The sequence below is a fragment of the Nerophis lumbriciformis genome, linkage group LG03, assembly GCF_033978685.3.
Source record: "Nerophis lumbriciformis linkage group LG03, RoL_Nlum_v2.1, whole genome shotgun sequence".
Classification (NCBI taxonomy): domain Eukaryota; kingdom Metazoa; phylum Chordata; class Actinopteri; order Syngnathiformes; family Syngnathidae; genus Nerophis; species Nerophis lumbriciformis.
In genome coordinates, this window is record NC_084550.2 from 61728747 (window position 1) to 61748822 (window position 20076).

Genomic DNA, 20076 nt, shown 5'->3' on the forward strand with positions numbered 1-20076 from the left:
TGTTGGTCACAAAAAACATTCATGAAGTTTGCTTCTTTTATGAATTTATTATGAGTCTACTGAAAATGTGAGCAAATGTGCTGGGTCAAAAGTATTGTTGCGTTTGGACCAGTTGTTCCTCCCAGGGAATTCAAGTCGCTGGTCGTCGCTTTCAAGCTCTTTACGACACTTAAAGCTGAGTAGAAGAACCACCAGAGACAGAATAGGTATTTTGTAATATATTTGCAAAGCTTTGTAAATATACTGAGACCAGTCCAGCATAGAACATTCAATCACGCAGCTAAGATGGTCTTTTCCCGAAATGGAAAACCCTCTATTCTATAAAGTCTCTCTCCCTCCCACCTTCGCAGTCTTGTCCCTCCAGCCCAAACACATGCCCATTGTCCTCCGCACCTGGACTTAAGAATAGATAAGAAGAAGGAGTATCTCTCTTTCTTACATTCCATATTCAAGGTTAGCACACAGTCTTTGCAGACAACCAAAAGACCACAATTGGAAGAAAAACACTAGCTGTTTTGTAATATGATTATGAAATAAAAGAAGTAACACTTAAATTGGGATATATGTAAATATCTGCCACCGACAGTATACATACAGCAATGTTAATATTTGCTTACATGTCCCTTGGCAAGTTTACCTGCAATAAGGCGCTTTTGGTAGCTGCAATAAGGCGCTTTTGGTAGCCATCCACAAGCTTCTGCTTGAATTTTTGACCACTCCTCTTGACAAAATTGGTGCAGTTCAGCTAAATGTGTTGGTTTTCTGACATGGACTTGTTTCTTCAGCATTGTCCAGTCAGGACTTTGGGAAGGCCATTCTAAAACCTTTAATTCTTTTCCACTTTTGACGTATGTTTGGGGTCATTGTCCTCTTGGAACACCCAATTGCGCCCAAGACCCAACCTCCGGGCTGATGATTTTAGCTTGTCCTGAAGAATTTGGAGGCAATCCTCCTTTTTCATTGTCCCATTTACTCTCTGTAAAGCACCAGTTCCATTGGCAGCAAAACAGGCCCAGAGCATAATACTACCACCACCATGCTTGACGGTAGGGATGGTAAACACGGAGCGGAGTTTTTTTTATAACTGGATCTGGATCGGCATTTTCCCATGCCTTGCCGATACGCATTTTTTTGCAAATATCGGCGGCCGATCCGATCCAAATATCGTATCGGGACATCCCTAGACTGTATGCCTCCATTCCCTAATCCGCTTGCTTGTTGCACCAGGTGTGTGTGTCGTGATGGCTATGAAGGCGACGGCCACTCATGTACTGCCATCAACCGTTGTCTGAAGAGCAACAGAGGGGGTTGCGATGCCAATGTAAGCTCTCGTACAACGTTCCTGACTGCAGAAGAAGACAAATTCAACTTTCCTGTTTTTTTAATCTCCAGGCCGAGTGCGTGTACGTGGGTCCCGGCGACGTGTCGTGCGTGTGCGTGGAGGGTTGGACAGGTGACGGCCGAGTGTGTGTGGAGATCAACAACTGCCAGCTGGAGAGTAGAGGAGGCTGCAGCCCCAACGCTGACTGCAACCATATTGGACCTGGCCAGGTCAGAGCGCTATTAACATCGCTGTGTTCCATTTACCTCGGAAGTTGGAAGTCGGAGCTGCACAGCCTAGTCGTGAGCGTTCCAGTTACGAGGTCGGAAATCACGATGGCCACGATAACGAAAGCTATTTGTGCGCTTGCCTTGTCTGAATACAAAAGATTTATGGGAAAATATGCACTCTTTCTGCAACCTTCAAGTATGGTGGATGAAGAGGAAACACAGACGCTATCACTAACGATGTAGAACGTTTCTGTTATTAACATTTCTGGTTCCTACATTATATATCAATATAGATCAATACAGTCTGCAAGGGATACAGTCCGTAAGCACACATGATTGTATTTTTTTATGACCAAAAATAAATAAATAAATACCCCCCGGGTCCGTGGGACAAATTTTCAAGCGTTGACCGGTCCGCAGTTACAAAAAGGTTGGGGACCACTGCATTAATGTACAACAGGGGTGCTCACACTTTTTCTGCAGGTGAGCTACTTTTCAATTGATCAAGTCATGGGGATCTACCTCATTCATATATATATAATTTATATTTACTTATTTATGAAATATATGTTTTTGTTAACAAGTTAAAGGTGTTTAATGATAATGCAAGCATGTTTAACACATATAGTTAATATTGTTAAAAAATTAAAGGTGTTTAATGATAATACAAGTATGTTTAACCCATATAGTTAATATTGTTAACAAGTTAAAGGTGTTTAAAGATAATGCAAGCATGTTTAACGCATATAGTTAATATTGTTAACAAGTTAAAGGTGTTTAATGATAATACAAGCATGTTTAGCACATAGTTAATGTTAATAAATTAAAGGTGTTTAATGATAATACAAAAATGTTTAATACATATAGTTAATATTGCTAACAACTTAAAGGTGTTTAAAGATAATACAAGCATGTTTAACACACATAGTTAATATTGTTAACAAGTTAAAGGTGTTTAAAAATAATACAAGCATGTTTAACACATATAGTTAATATTGTTAATAAGTTAAAGGTGTTTAAAGATAATACAAGCAGGTTTAACACATATAGATTCCTTTCTTTCATGAAGACAAGAATATAAGTTGGTGTATTACCTGATTCTGATGACTTGCATTGATTGGAATCAGACAGTGGTGCTGATAACGTCCGCATTTTCGAATGGAGGAGAAAAAAAGTTCTCCTTTCTGTCCAATACCACATGAAAGTGGTTGGTTTTTGGCATCTTATTTGTCCAGCTTCCGTACTCCTTTGTATACACTTTACAAGAAAAACATTGTCAGCAAACTCCGTAGCTTGCTAGCTTGTGCACGCCAGCTTTCTGAGACTCTTATTTTGTTAGCGCAACTGTGTAACTGTGCAGTCGGTCTTTGGAGTTTTGACGACAGGTACGGCGCCAGAGTCTGTTGAAATAAAGTGTTTCTCGCCTTCCAGTCGGTAATTTTAATGAGCTGGCAGTAGCCAGCGTCATCTCAGAAGACCCTCGGGTGCCGTGAATGTCAATCAAGTGACGAAAGTGACGTCATAGTGAAGATTTATGATCGCTCATTTTTAGGACTATTTTTTTTAATGCCTGGCTGGTGATCGACTGACACACCCTCCGAGATCGACCGGTAGCTCGCGATCGACGTAATGAGCACCCCTGATGTACAACAATACATTGTACAAAACCCAAAACCAGTGAAGTTGTCACGTTGTATAATTCGTAAATAAAAAGAGAATACAATGATTTGCAAATCCTTTTCAACTTATATTCATTTGAATGGACTGCAAAGTAGAGATGCGCGGTTTGCGGACACAACCGCGGAGTCCGCGGATTATCCGCGGATCGGGCGGATGAAATTAAAAAAACTAAGATTTTATCCGCTCGCGGGTCGGGTCGGGCGGATTAATTTTTTTTTTTTTTTTTTTTTTTTGCGGGTGGCAGTTAAACCAATTCGGAAATATATATACATAGTTAAATGTTGTTACCCACATACGAAAAACGAGCAGGCACCTGCTGCATATGCCACAACAGAAGAAAAAAAAAGAAAAGAGATGGACACTTTTACGGAGCGGAGAAGGGACGCCTCGCCGGGGTCCTGGACCGAGGCCCCTTCCCCCGAGAGGGCCCCACCGGGAGCCGTAGCTGAAGCGATCCGCGAGAAGGGCCCGACGCACGTCCAGGGTCACTACCGCGCCCACCGCACCGACACCCCGCCTCGTCCGCTTTCGCCGCGGCCGGCGTCACGCGCAGGAGGTAAGCAGCTTACCTGCCCGCCACCCCCGTGGCCGGGGGCTCGTAACATGGGTCACTCCGCGCGCTCCGCCCGCGCAGCTTACCTGCTTGCCACCCCTGTTGCCGGGGGCGCGTAACAGGGGTCACTCCGCGCGTAGTGCGCTCATGAAAGGGGTGGGGCTCACCCTGGTTGATGTAGAGAGCAAGACGGTGGCCATGGAAGTTGGAACCCGCTAAGGAGTGTGTAACAACCCACCTGCCGAATCAACTAGCCCTGAAAATGGATGGCGCTGGAGCGTGGGCCCATATCTGGCCGTCGCCGGCAGCGAGACGCGCTTGGAGGTGCGCTCAGCGCGGCTCCCATATGATTGCGCACTGGTGTGCGTCTGGGTCGTGACAGCGTGGCACGCGAATGTCTGTGCATTGGATCAGTCTCCTTTCTTTAACAGGCAAAAGCTTTATAACCTCACCATACCTGCCAACTTTTAAATCAGAAAAACCTAGTAGCCAGGGTCCAAGGGCCGCAGGCCCCGGTAGGTCCAGGACAAAGTCCTGGTGGAGGGTTCAGGGCTTCGGCCCCCGACGCAAAATGACTATTAGCATTCAGACAGGTTAAAATGTTGCTAAAACCATCACTTTTCTATCAGTCACAGTGACTTTTCAAAACAAAAATATTACAGCAAAAATCATATGGGTTGATTGACATGTTTATTCTGTAAGCTAACTTCAATAGTTTGAAATTATTTTGACAGTTAATGCCAGTTATCCTGTCAACCTTTCACAAGACTTCAATTTGTTAATTGAAAGTATAAATAGTACAAACACTTTTTACAGTATGTCGTGCTGTGAAATACAGCCGACAGGATTGCGCATGCGGTGCAGGAGAAGAAAGGACTTCTTTCATTTAAGGTTTGTGATAAACCATCAAACTCATTCGTTAAAAGGACTCTATAGTAATATAAAGCGAATTTTTCTGGACATTATCATGCAAGAAAAGTTTATTTTTGGGATCGCGATCACCGCGTAATGATTTTTAAAGGTTGCATTACATTATTAACTGTCCCATGTGATCAGCCAGTGCGATTGGAAGTCCATGCTCAATTATTGCCTCCGTAAATAAAACTTCGGCATTTATCACATCCAAAGAATCTGTTTGGGCGACGAAAAACGTTGAAAGTTTTCCACTTGTATCGCTAGCAACGGCATTAGACTTGTGTTCTTTTGTCCCAACGTGGTCTTTTACATCGCTAATTCCTCCGTGTCCGATCGAAAAATCTTGTCTGCACAAGGTGCAATTCGCGTAGTTTTCACCCTTTTTTTAAATTTTTTTATTAATATTAGATATATAACAACGGGCGGATGGTGGGCGGGTGAAGTTCTGATCAAACGTTACATCGGGTGGATGGCGGATGGTTGACGACTTTCTGACGCGGTTGCGGATGAAATAATTGCCTATCCGCGCATCTCTACTGCAAAGACAAGATATTTAATGTTTACATTGAGAAACTTAATTTTTTGTTGCAAATAATCATTAACTTAGAATTTAATGGCAGCAACACATTGCAAAAAAGTTGGCACAGGGATATTTTTACCACTGTGTTACATGGCCTTTCCTTTTATGTATAATGCATATGTTTCTTCTTGACTGTACTTAAATGTAGAATATATGTATAATATAATTATATTATTCACATGTGAATAATGCTGTATAATAGACTGTATTTATATTATTCACATGTGAATAATGCTGTATAGTATTTATTGTCTATTGTGAGCGAACTGTGGTGCTGAATTTCCCCCAGGGATCAATAAAGTACTTTCTATTCTATTCTATTAACAACACTCAGTAAACTTTTGGGAACTGAGGAGACACATTTTTTAAGCTTTTCAGGTGGAATTCTTTCCTGTTCTTGCTTGATATACAGCTTAAGTGTCATGTTTGTGTAATCATGTTTTGTTTTAAGTCATGTTTTGTTTAGTTTCTGGCTTTTCACTCCCTTGTCTTGTCACCATAGCAACCATTAGTTTTCACCTGTCACGTCACGCACCTGTTTACGTTAATCATGTCTGTAGTATTTAAGTTCAGTGTTTTTCAGTTTGTTTTTCTGACGACCTCGCACCCCATACCACACCACATTTATGCTCTGTCCATTCCTCTATGATCCTGCTTCATGTCCCTTGTCACAGTAAGTTTTGGTTCCATAGTCTTTTTGTTTTTTCATAGTTTATTCTCCGCCACTGTGCGCGCTTTCATTTATTCCTTTTTTGATATATTAAATAAATCATGTACCTTCATTCCCGTCTCGCACGAGCCAACTTTCCGTTGCATCCTGGAAAAGCAGACACCCCGGACCAAGTCATGACAGTAGGTCGTCAGCAGACCCGCTTTTCCGCACCTGAGTTGGACATGTTCGACGAGGCTTCTTGGGCGGTCCTGTGCGTGATGGAGGAGGAAACGCGGCGCTACTCCTCCATGGAGTATAGAGACTTCATTTGGTCCCAGGACGACACAGCGTCACCTCAGCCACGGAATTGCGCTCCCGACGAAGGACGTCAGGTAGAACTTCCGCGAGCCTGCAGGACACGCCGCTCCCACATGCCCCTTTCCCTCCGGGCGGAAGCAAGCAGCAGCCAGCCCGTCTTCGCCCGGATGACGTCAAAGACCAGGATTTTTTCTTTCTGAATTCTTTTTCTTTTGATTCCCCGCTACCCAGGACTCAAGCCACACCCAAGACACAAAACAATTTTTTTTCACCCACTCAATCCCAGGCACAAGAAAGACAATTTGGACAATTTAATGGGGAAGTTTCTGCCCTCCTCCGCCCACCCCTACAGAGAGTTCCAGACCGCAGGGAGCGCGTCTGGTATCCGCCCCTTGAGGGGGGGGCTAGGGCTGGGAATTGTTCAGGTGGGGTGGATCAGCATCACCTTGTCAAGCCACAGCCTCCCTCACGGCCGCCACCACCAGTCTTCCGACCTGTCAAGCCACAGCCTCCAGCACGACCGCCCTTACCAGTCTTTTACCATGCCAAGCCGCAACCCCCAGCAAGACCACCTCCACCTGCACTACCAGCTCCACGACGCCAAGCTCCGGTACCAGCTCCACGACGCCAAGCTCCGGTACCAGCTCCACGACGCCAAGCTCCGGTACCAGCTCCACGACGCCAAGCTCCGGTACCAGCTCCACGACGCCAAGCTCCGGTACCAGCTCCGGTACCAGCTCCACGACGTCAAGCTCCGGTACCAGCTCCACGACGTCAAGCTCCGGTACCAGCTCCACAACGTCAAGCTCCGGTACCAGCTCCACGACGCCAAGCTCCGGTACCAGCTCCACAACGCCAAGCTCCGGTACCAGCTCCACGACGCCAAGCTCCGGTACCAGCTCCACGACGCCAAGCTCCGGTACCAGCTCCACGACGCCAAGCTCCGGTACCAGCTCCACGACGCCAAGTTCCGGTACCAGCTCCACGACGCCAAGTTCCGGTACCAGCTCCACGACGCCAAGTTCCGGTACCAGCTCCACGATGCCAAGCTCCGGTACCAGCTCCACGACGCCAAGCTCCGGTACCAGCTCCACGACGCCAAGCTCCGGTACCAGCTCCACGACGCCAAGCTCCGGTACCAGCTCCACAAGTCCAAGAACAAGACCCGCTAAGCCAAGAACAAGACACGCCATGCCAAGACCAAGACACGCCATGCCAAGACCAAGACACGCCATGCCAAGACCAAGACTCGCCATGCCAAGACCAAGACTCGCCATGCCAAGACCAAGACTCGCCATGCCAAGACCAAGACTCGCCATGCCAAGACCAAGACTCGCCATGCCAAGACCAAGACTCGCCATGCCAAGACCAAGACTCGCCATGCCAAGACCAAGACTCGCCATGCCAAGACCAAGACCCGCCATGCCAAGACCAAGACCCGCCATGCCAAGACCAAGACTCGCCATGCCAAGACCAAGACCCGCCATGCCAAGACCAAGATCCGCCATGCCAAGACCAAGACCCGCCATGCCAAGACCAAGACCCGCCATGCCAAGACCCACACCAAGACCAACACCCACGCCAAGACCAAGACCTATACCAAGACCCACGCCGAGCTTCGCCGCCTGACGCGCCACGCCGAGCTTCGCCGCCTGACTCACCACGCCAAGCCACGCCTGCCACGATGATGACGCGCCTGCCTCCTCGTCGGCCACGGATATGGCCGCTACCTGGTCGCCCGCCACGCCAAGTGCGCCCACCTCCCAGTCGGCCACGAATGTGGCCACTCCCTGGGCGCCCGCCTCGCCTGCTGCAGCGGCGTTCCACCCGCCGCCGCCACCTAACTCTGCCCCGGTGGATACGGACACACGTGGTCTGGCGACCCACCGCCATGTCCCCCTCCCGCCCTCCCATGACTCTTGTTAATTTTTATGGACATCTGGTATCTGTCCTTAAGGGAGGGGCTCTGTCATGTTTGTGTAATCATGTTTTGTTTTAAGTCATGTTTTGTTTAGTTTCTGGCTTTTCACTCCCTTGTCTTGTCACCATAGCAACCATTAGTTTTCACCTGTCACGTCACGCACCTGTTTTCGTTAATCATGTCTGTAGTATTTAAGTTCAGTGTTTTTCAGTTTGTTTTTCTGACGACCTCGCACCCCATACCGCACCACATTTATGCTCTGTCCATTCCTCTATGATCCTGCTTCATGTCCCTTGTCACAGTAAGTTTTGGTTCCATAGTCTTTTTGTTTTTTCATAGTTTATTCTCCGCCACTGTGCGCGCTTTCATTTATTCCTTTTTTGATGTATTAAATAAATCATGTACCTTCATTCCCGTCTCGCACGAGCCAACTTTCCGTTGCATCCTGGAAAAGCAGACACCCCGGACCAAGTCATGACATTAAGTTGTTCAACAGTCCGAGGTCTCCGCTGTGGTATTTTATGCTTCATAATGCGCCACACATTTTCAATGGGAGACATGTCTGGACTACAGGCAGGCCAGTCTAGTACCTGCACTCTTTTACTACGAAGCCACGCTGTTGTAACACGTGGCTTGGCATTGTCTTGCTGAAATAAGCCTGAGGGATCGAAGGTCACGGGCATTCTATGTTGGTTTTTAGCCTTGTTGCTTACGTGCAGTGATTTCTCCAGATTCTCTGAACCTTTTGATGATATTACGGAGCATAGATGGTGAAATCCCTGAATTCCTTGCAATAGCTGGTTGAGAAAAGTTGTTCTTAAACAATTTGCTCAGGCATTTTGTTGACAAAGTGGTGACCCTCGCCCCATCCTTGTTTGTGAATGACTGAGCATTTCATGGAAGCTGCTTTTATACCCAATCATGGCACCCACCTGTTCCCAATTAGCCTGTTCACCTGTGGGATGTTCCAAATAAGTGTTTGATGAGCATTCCTCAACTTTCTCAGTCTTTTTTGCCACTTGTGCCATCTTTTTTTTAAACATATTGCAGGCATCAAATTCCAAATGAGCTAATATTTGTCAAAAATAGTTTTCCAGTTCGAATATTAAGTATCTTTGCAGTCTATTCAATTGAATATAGGTTTAAAAATGATTTGCAAATCATTGTATTCTCTTTGTTTTTTTACCATTTACACAACGTGTCAACTTCACTGGTTTTGGGGTTTGTATATGGCTGATTTAGTGCGACAAAAACTAATCAGAAGTACTAATAACGGATATTGTAGAAGCGGATATCATTGTTTACATCCAGAGCAGCCATCTTTGAAACAAACTCAAGGTGGGTGAGAATGCTCCGACTTTCTGAGTCGGAAATCCGACTTCGAGGGGCGTTCCAGTTGTAATTTCGCCTGGGAACTCAGAAATTCCAACTTCCCAGTACAAATGGAACGCACCTTATATCCTAATGCGCTAGCTAGCGCCCTCCGATGAATGATGATTTATCACATCTCTTATTTTTTAAGCAATAAAGTAGCAGCTCAGAAACCCAGACCCAAACCCTCAAAACTAGACATGGCAAAATACATTTTAGTTTGTAAAATATGTTTGGAGAGGAGACACACCCGTACAACCAGACTGCAAATGAAATGCGCATGTGCATAAGTGCCACTCGCATGTAAACAACATGGAACGCGTGAGAACATTACTGTATTTTTACACAAGGCGCACTTAAAATCCTTTAATTTTCTCAAAAATGGACAGTGCGCCTAATGTACGGAATAATTCTGGTTGGGTACGTTTGACACGTGTCCACATCAATTCCAGTAAAAAGGGCACAATAACAAACGCAAACCAAATTTCCCTGAATTAATTCAGTAATAAAAAATACATTTCATAACCAAAAATGAACAGAATCGAAAACTGTGACGGCAAATTGTGATAAGTTCCGAGCCGTGGATTTGTGAGCGGTTCCACCCCTGATATACACATACATACATACACAACATGCGTGTACTTTACATATGGATGTCTCTATGTGCAAGTAGAGAAAACAAACTAAAAAAAACAAAAATGTATTTTCCCAAAGTGCAGGACAAACAGATGAGTCCGAGGTCGTTGTCTCATGTAATGACTTTCAATGAAAGTGTGAGCCAAAAGCCCAGGTGGTGTGTAAGTACCGGTACCTGTAGTTTTTAAGTAAACCAATGAGAAACCTTTACCAGTCAAAGAGCCACTTTGATCAGTTTCACAAATTATAGAAAACAATGGGAGCCGCAAAAATGTTTTGTAATTTAAAATGAAATAACACTGCATACAAAGTTGTTTTTTTTGCTTTGTGCTATGTATAAACCAGGGGTCTCAGACACGCTGCCCACACCGTAATAAGGAATTTGAATGCTGGTGCGGCACGCGGGTTTTATATGAATGGCAATTGACAGCGTCATGCGTGCCGAGATGGTACAGCATATAGCACCCACTACAACCAGCGTGCCTGATCAGCCACACGTTGTGTGGGCTTCCACTTGCTCACATAAGTGACAGCAAGGCATACTTGGTCAACAACCACACAGGTTACACTGACGGTGGTGGTATAAAAAAAAAACTTTAACACTCTTACTAATAATGCGCCACACTGTGAACCCACACCAAACAAGAATGACAAACACATTTCGGGAGAACATCTGCACCGTAACACAACATAAACACAACAGGACACACCCAGAATCCCATGCAGCCCTACCTCTTCCGGGATACATTATACACCCCCGCTACCAAACCCCGCCCACCTCAACCGACGCACAGAGGGGGGGTTGATGTGTGAGGGAGCAGGGTTGGGGTGGGGGCGGGGTTTGGTGGTAGCACGGGTGTGTAATGTAGCCCGGAAGAGTCAGGGCTGCATGGGATTCTGGGTATTTGTCCTGTTGTGTTTATGTTGTGTTACGGTGCAGATGTTCTCCCGAAATGTGTTTGTCATTCTTGTTTGGTGTGGGTTCACAGTGTGGCGCATTATTAGTAAGAGTGTTAAATTTGTTTTATATGGTCACCGTCAGTGTAACCTGTGTGGCTGTTGAGGAAGTATGCCTTGCTGTCACGTACGTGTGCAAGCAGAAGATGCATACTGTATAACAAGTGGTTGGGCTGGCACATTATTAATGCAGATTGTAAAGGGCGTCAAATGTTGTACCATTATGGCACGCCCTTATTATAGATGTAAGGGTGAAAATCGGTGAATATTAATCCTGGGAGTTTTCTGCGAGAGTCACTGAATTCTGGAAGTCTCACGGGAAAATCGGGGGGTTCGGCAAGTAAGCTGCTGAGCCGCATCAGAGTGATCAAAGAGCCGCATGCGGCTCCGGAGCTGCGGGTTGCCGACCCCTGTACTATACATATAATACTATAAAGTCCCATATAAAAAGATGTTTCTAGCAATACTTTAATTTTGCCTTTGAAAGTAACACTCCAATGTCCATTAGTGGAGCTGTACAAATTGGAATTGCTAACTTTGTGATGTCTTGTATTTGTGGCCGTGTTGTTTTTTTGCAAAGTTAAACAAACTCTGGCGATCAAAACTGGTTAAATATGTGTAGTAGGGTTGTCCCGATACCGATATTTTGGTACCGGTACCAAAATGTATTTCGATACTTTTCGATACTTTTCTAAAAAAAGGGGACCACAAAAAAATTGCATTATTATCTTTATTTTAACAACACAATTTACGGTACATTAAACCTATGTTTCTTATTGCAAGTTAGTCCTTAAATAAAATAGTGAACATACGAGACAACTTGTCTTTTAGTAGTAAGTAAGCAAACAAAGACTTCTACACTGCAAACACTGAAATCTAAGTAAGATGAAATATGTCAAATAAGGGTGATATTTGCTTATTTTCTGTCTGATAAGATAATTCTTCTCACTAAGCAGATTTTATGTTAGAGTCTTTTACTTGTTTTAAGGGTTTTGGTCCTAAATGATCTCAGTAAGATATTACAGCTTGTTGCTGAGATTTGATGACCTATATTGAGTAAAACATGCTTGAAACTAGAATATCAAGTGTTGCAAAGCTGTGTCATCAACACTCACAAGTATAAAACTACTTTTTTAAAGTAATCATTTCTTATTTCAAGCATGAAAAAAAAAAATCATGACTTTGACACAATTGTGTCTCATAATTAAAACAGATGACAGCCAAATGGACTTTGCTGTTTTATTTTCAATGAAACAATAGAAAATACGTACTCATATAGTAGTACAGTTGGCGCAGTACAGTAAATTGACAGTTAATATTTAAACATGTGACATTTCTAACAATTTTGAACGGAAATAGTTCATGCACATTCAGACGAATTCTTCAAAATTACATTTAAAAAAATGTTGGCCGGGGGCCGGGCTGTATATATGTGCACTAATTGACTGAAAGAGCACGCACTTGGCGCGATGATGTCATGTTATCATGGAAAAATGCATTTTTAGACAATATGATTCGCCTGAGCGGCTAGTAGACCCCGAGAGTAACAAGCGGTTGCCTTGTTGCCTTTCCATTAAGAACAATAAATTAGTTTCTAGTATAAGTTTGCTGGTTTCAAGAAATGTAATGGCGAGCGCATATCATTATGTCAAGATAATGGCACTAGCATTTACTTCATTTAAGAATATTTTTCAACATATTGAGCAAAAAGGTCTCTTTTTTTTCTACCAAAAAAAGTGCACTTGTTATTAGTGAGAATATACTTATTTTAAGGTATTTGGGGTTCATTGAAGTTAGCTAATTTTACTTGTTTTGGAAAGTCTTGACAAGCCAAATTTTCTTGTTCTATTGGCAGATAATTTTGCTTAGTTCAAATAAAATACCCCTCATTTTTGTATTTTTTTCTTTCTTCTTTTTGAACACTGACTTTTTGCAGTGTAATTAGTCTGCTGAAGTATGCCATACTTGCCAACCCTCCCAAATTTTCCGGGAGACTCCCGAAATTCAGCGCCTCACCCGAAAACCTCCCGGGACAAATATTCTCCCGAAAATCTCCCGATTTTCAGCCGGAGCTGGAGGCCACGCCCCCTCCAGCTCCATGCGGACCTGAGTGAGGACAGCCTTTTTTCACGACGGGAGGACAACAGGGTGACAAGAACTAAATCATCCAGACTAAAGATACATTGTATTATTATGTTTATCTTACCTAAAAATAAATATATTTATTAATTTAAAAAACAACAACTAAATAAATGTTTACTATATTTTGCTAAAAACATCAACATTAATTGTATTTTTATTTTTATTTTTTCTGACTCCTTATTACATCAAGCCATAGAATTATACCGGCACATTTAAATAAACATATTTGAAATAATTAATTTTAAATTATCATAATAATTCATTTAAAATGACCATATTTATTTATTAAAATAATTGTTTGTTTATCAACAACTTTAGCATTTTATTTATTACATTTTGAAGCTCTCAGAAGCCAAGTTATGTTATATTCATGTTATATTTATGCAAGTTTGAAGTATCAATTATCTAAACACAGTTTTGTTTGCATTTTTTCAGGATGTAGATATATATATATATATGTATGAAATACTTGACTTGGTGAATTCTAGCTGTCAATATACTCCTCCCCTCTTAACCACGCCCCCAACCCCTACCCCCCACCTCCCGAAATCGGAGGTCTCAAGGTTGGCAAGTATGACGTATGCAGTAACATATTGTGTCATTTATCTACCTATTATTTTGTCAACATTATTAAGGAAAAGCTGTAAAAATTAATAATGAATCTACTTGTTCATTTACTGTTAATATCTGCTTACTTTCTGTTTCAACATGTTCTATCTACACTTCTGTTAAAATGTAATAATCACTTATTCTTCTCTTCTTTGATACTTTACATTAGTTTTGGATGATACCACACATTTAGGTATCGATTCGAAACCAAGTAGTTACAGGATCATACATTTGTCATATTCAAAGTCCTCATGTGTCCAGGGACATATTTACTGAGTTTATAAACATAATATCCATCCATCCATTTTCTACCGCTTGTCCCGTTTGGAGTCGCGGGGGTGCTGGAGCCTATCTCAGCTGCATTCGGGCGGAAGGCGGAGTACACCCTGGACAAGTCGCCACCTCATCACACGATTTTGTGCCGATAAAAAATATCGATGTAACCATAGTACCGTATTTTCCGCACCATAAGGCGCCCTGGGTTAAAAGCCGCGCCTTCAATGAACGGCATATTTCAAAACTTTGTCCACCTATAAGCCGCCCGGTGTTGTAAGCCGCATCTAACTGCGCTAAAGGAATGTCAAAAAAACAGTCAGATAGGTCAGTCAAACTTTAATAATATATTAAAAACCAGCGTTCTAACAACTCTGTTCACTCCCAAAATGTACGCAAATGTGCAATCACAAACATACGTATATCAACATGGACAGAGCTGCGTGAAAAAAGCCACCCGGCCTCTTCGCGTAAACTTAAACTTACCTTAACCACTCGCTCATCTTTTCTTCATCCATCCCTTCGAGTTAGCTTTTATGATGACGCCGGCTGGAAAGGTCTCTTTTGGCAAGGTCTTCCTTTTGAATATCACCATGGGTGGAAGTTTCTGGCCATTAGCATGGCAAGCTAGAACCACAGTGAAGGATGACTTCTCATTCCCTGTGGTGCGAATATTCACCGTACGTGCTCCCGTTGTATCCACAGTGCGGTTCACAGGAATATCAGTTGCTGTGAAATACGGTAGTAATCCGTGTGCGGATGGAGAGATTGCGTCTTTTCACGAACCGGATCCTTGTCGCTTTGTATGAGCCATTTTGTGGTCTTTACAGATGTAAACACACAAAGGAAATGAAACGTACGGTGATATCCGCGCGCTTTTTCTTCTTCTACGCGGGCGGGTGGTTGCTTACAGTAGAAGAAGAAGCGCTTCCTGTTCTATGGGGGCGGGTGCTTACCTTGGCGGTTGCTTGCGTAAAAGAAGAAGCGCTTCCTGTTCTACCGGGAAAAAAGATGGCGGCTGTTTATCGAAGTTGCGAGACCGAAACTTTATGAAAATGAATCTTAATATTTATCCATATATAAAGCGCACCGGGTTAAAAGCCGCACTGTCAGCTTTTGAGTAAATTTGTGGTTTTTAGGTGCGGCTAATAGTGCGGAAAATACGGTAGTATCGACTAGATACGCTCTTGTACTTGGTATCATTACAGTGATTTGTTTACATTCAGGAGCGCTAGCTTTTTGTTAGCTATTGTATACTCCTACGGTGTGTAGTGAAGCATGTTTAGCTATTCCTCGTCCTCCAGTGATAATGTTACGTGTAAGAAACTCACTTTATTTAACTAACTAGCTAGCCACGTCTTAAAGCACCTCTTCCTGAGGGCGTTTCAGTGTTATAACTCCACCTTTATCCTTAGTTTTTAGGTCAAAATGCGTCCGTTCTCCCTTTTCTGTCTACACACTGTGTCTGCTTGCAAGTACTCCGTGTGTGTGCGCGCTGCCGAACATGCTCCTTTGCTCGTAAAAAAACAGCAATGTCATGACGTGACGACGGGACGTCATGCCTGTAAAAAACAAAATATGGGAAACCGGTACTTTTTAAACAGAGTATAGTACCGCGATACTATACTAGTACGGGTATACCGTACAACTCTAGTCTGCACACACACAAACGGAGGGTTGAGTGTGACTGTGTGTTTGTGTGTCCGCAGAGCAACTGTGTCTGTAAATCGGGTTACATGGGGAACGGCGTCGCATGCGACCTGGTCAACCCCTGCTCCACCAAGAACGGAGGCTGCCACGACCTGGTGAGGACACACTCGCACACGGAGTTGCTGCCCGTGATTCATTCTGCACTCTCAACAACGGAATTCCCTCCTTTGCTGTTGCACGCTTTTTGTGTCTGCCAGGCAAAGTGTGAGCAGAAGGAAGACGGCAACCACACGTGCACGTGCCCTGACGGCTACGCTGGAGACGGCGCCATCTGCTATGGAACACTAATGGAGGTGAAACACCAACACGTATTATATTGTTTATTCTTTCTTGAACTCAATGATGTTAGCAGGAATATTTACACGACGTACCCATGTAGAATAAGCCAAACCTCCAAACTGAGTGCTGGTACGCCTTAGCAAAACAAACATTTCCAGGACTTAAAAAGTTAATTAAAATCAGCACATTTCCTCAAGAAGTCAACTGCAGTCAGAGTTGAGCTCTTTTGGTAAGAAAAGTGTGACGATAACCATAGAATAGGGCAGGGGTTGGCAACCCAAAATGTTGGAAGAGCCATATTGGACCAAAAATACAAAAAACAAATCTGTCTGGAGCCGCAAATAACTAAAAGCCTTATAAAGTGTTGTAATGAAGGCAACACATGATGTAAGTGTTTATATTAGTTATATTAGCCTACTATCAAAATGACTTTATAAGTGTTATAATGAAGACAACACATGATGTAAGTGTCTATATTAGCTATATTAGCCGACTATCAAAATGACTTTAAAAGTCTTATACAAGTGTTATAATGAAGACAACACATAGCGTACGTGTCTATATTAGCCTACTATCAAAATGACTTGAAAAGTCTTATATAAGTGTTATAATGAAGGCAACACATGATGTAAGTGTCTATATTAGCTATATTAGCCTACTATCAAAATGACTTTAAAAGTCTTATATAAGTGTTATAATGAAGACAACACATGATGTAAGTGGCTATAATAGCCTACTATCAAAATGACTTTAAAAGTCTTATATAAGTGTTACAATGAAGACAACACATGGCGTACATGTCTATATTAGTTATATTAGCCTACTATAAAAATGACTTTAAAAGTCTTATATGAGTGTTATAATGAAGACAACACATGATGTGTCTATGTTAGCCATATTAGCCTACTATCAAAATGACTGTAAAAGTCTTGAATAAGTGTTATAATGAAGACAACACATGATGAAAGTGTCTATATTAGCTACATTAGCCTACTATCAAAATGACTGTAAAAGTCTTATATAAGTGTTATAATGAAGGCAACACATGATGTAAGTGTCTATATTAGCTATATTAGCCGACTATCAAAATGACTTTAAAAGTCTTATACAAGTGTTATAATGAAGACAACACATGATGTAAGTGTCTATATTAGCTATATTAGCCTACTATCAAAATGACTTTAAAAGTCTTATACAAGTGTTATAATGAAGACAACACATAGCGTACGTGTCTATATTAGCCTACTATCAAAATGACTTTAAAAGTCTTATATAAGTGTTATAATGAAGGCAACACATGATGTAAGTGTCTAAATTAGCTATATTAGCCTACTATCAAAATGACTTTAAAAGTCTTATATAAGTGTTATAATGAAGACAACACATGCTGTAAGTGGCTATAATAGCCTACTATCAAAATGACTTTAAAAGTCTTATATAAGTGTTACAATGAAGACAACACATGGCGTACATGTCTATATTAGTTATATTAGCCTACTATAAAAATGACTTTAAAAGTCTTATATGAGTGTTATAATGAAGACAACACATGATGTGTCTATGTTAGCCATATTAGCCTACTATCAAAATGACTGTAAAAGTCTTGAATAAGTGTTATAATGAAGACAACACATGATGAAAGTGTCTATATTAGCTACATTAGCCTACTATCAAAATGACTGTAAAAGTCTTATATAAGTGTTATAATGAAGGCAACACATGATGAAAGTGTCTATATTAGCTATTATAGCCTACTATCAAAATGAATGTGTCGCAGGCAAAAGCAAATCTTCATTGACAGAAATGTTCAAATTTAATGTTTATTCCACACATTTTTACAACATTAGAAATTATTAGTAAATCAAAGGTTACTCAGAAGGTGAGATAACTCTTGGAAATGACTGGCTTTTAATGGCCAAAGGTATAGATGTGTGTGTCCAAGTTAAAGGAAACGGCAGGCTTTCTTCTTTTAGTATATTTATTACAATCTTTGGCAAACTAGGTAATGTTTGCTGTGGTCTGGAACAACATGGCACACAAACAACTATCTGAAATGCAACACAATATAGATAATGTGTCATGAGACATGCAAAACTAAATTATATACAAAGAGGATAAAAGTAAAGGATATTGAATGAGCTCCAATATACCTACAAACGAGGCATAATGATGCAATGCATACAGCTAGCCCAGGGGTCGGCAACCCAAAATGTTGAAAGAGCCATATTGGACCAAAAATACAAAACAAAATCTGTCTGGAGCCGCAAAAAAATTAAAAGCCATATTACATACAGATAGTGTGTCATGAGATATAAATTGAATTAAGAGGACTTAAAGGAAACTAAATGACCTCAAATATAGCTACAAATGAGGCATAATGATGCAATATGTACATATAGCTAGCCTAAATAGCATGTTAGCATCGATTAGCTTGCAGTCATGCAGTGACCAAATATGTCTGATTAGCACTCCAACAAGTCAATAACATCAACAAAACTCACCTTTCATGCACAACCTTAAAAGTTTGGTGGACAAAATGAGACAGAAAAAGAAGTGGCATAAAACACGTCCTAGAAAGTTATACATGTAAACAAACTACGGTGAGTTCAAGGACCACCAAAATTAGTAGGACAAAACGGCGCTCGCCAAATACTCGAATCCGTGAAGCATGTTTAATATAAACAGTGTGCTTTATAACAATTAGGGAGGTTTGTGTCATGTTTGTCCTCCTACAGAAACCATATTAAAACAAAAAATAGATTGTTTTCCCCTCATCTTTTTCCATTTTTCATACATTTCTGAAAAAGCTCCAGAGAGCCACTAGGGCGGCGCTAAAGAGCCGCATGCGGCTCTAAAGAGCCGCGGGTTGCCGACCCCTGAGCTAGCCTAAATAGCATGTTAGCATTGATTAGCTTGCAGTTGTGCACTGACCAAATATGCCTGATTAGCACTCCAACAAGTCCATAACATTAACAAAGCGCACCTTTGTGCAATCACGCACAGCATAAAACTTTTGGTGGACAAAATGTAACAAAGAAGGAGTGGAAGATTTTACATGTTTTTTTGTTTGTTTTTATTAAAATTCTCTACACACCGCCACACAAAAAGTTAATAAATGTCAGGGTGCAAGCCAATTGTGCCCCCTTCTGAAATCCAAATTTCATCCCTGGAAGTTACTGCCCTGACTCTGTTTGTTTAGGAGTTGGACATGAACCCTAAGCTCTTCAGCCTCTACTACATGATCCATGTGTGTAAGAAACGCAACCGCACGTTTATTCCGCTGAATCATTGACGGCGTCCTAACTTTTTTGACCGTGTGATGTGACTTCCAGAAGTACAGTCACTCCACCGAGGACCTCAGTGGCAACCTCACGGTGCTGGTTCCCAGCCGGCAGGCGCGGAGTAACATGAGCGCTGAGGAGGTTTCGTTCTGGGGCGCCCGACACCGCCTGCCCCACTTCCTGAGGTGGGCTGTCTGGCACGCTCACCGCCGCCCGAAGCGCCGATTCTCTTGACTGCTTCACTTGCTGATTTCAGGGCTCACATCCTGCAAGGGATCTACTCGATAGAAGACATGGGGGGAATGGTGGGCCAAAAGCTTGCCTCCTTGAACACACCCACGCTGTGGGAGATCAGGAACAGCAGCAAGGTATTATTAGCAGCGATATTTATCTTCCTGGGCTAACTTGGTGAGGCAGTCGTATTAGTAAGTGTCGTGTTGTGTTGTCGCAGGGAATTCTTATTGGAGACGCCTCCATCGTCGAACGCAACCTGCCTGCAATCAATGGCTTCATCCACATCATCGACCGGGTAGGTGCTTGTGATCTGCCATACCCCTGATTTTCCTTCCTATCCCATACCGAGTAAAAATCCGGCTGGTATGGGCTGGTACACTTGTGCAAATACAGTCAAACTGTCTATAGCAGGGG

At 42.5% G+C, this 20076-nt stretch overlaps 1 protein-coding gene across 2 annotated transcripts in view; it reads left to right on the forward strand.

The window, feature by feature from the left end:
* Window positions 1–20076, forward strand: part of stab1 (stabilin 1) — a 216691-nt gene that overhangs the window by 67422 nt on the left and 129193 nt on the right. For both annotated transcript variants that reach the window (XM_072912860.1, XM_061940474.2), the window contains exons 24-31: window positions 1228–1321; window positions 1393–1551; window positions 15868–15963; window positions 16066–16161; window positions 19347–19394; window positions 19480–19613; window positions 19685–19796; window positions 19880–19957. In XM_072912860.1, the coding sequence (XP_072768961.1) occupies window positions 1228–1321; window positions 1393–1551; window positions 15868–15963; window positions 16066–16161; window positions 19347–19394; window positions 19480–19613; window positions 19685–19796; window positions 19880–19957 (817 nt within the window). The remainder of the gene's footprint in view (window positions 1–1227; window positions 1322–1392; window positions 1552–15867; window positions 15964–16065; window positions 16162–19346; window positions 19395–19479; window positions 19614–19684; window positions 19797–19879; window positions 19958–20076) is intronic.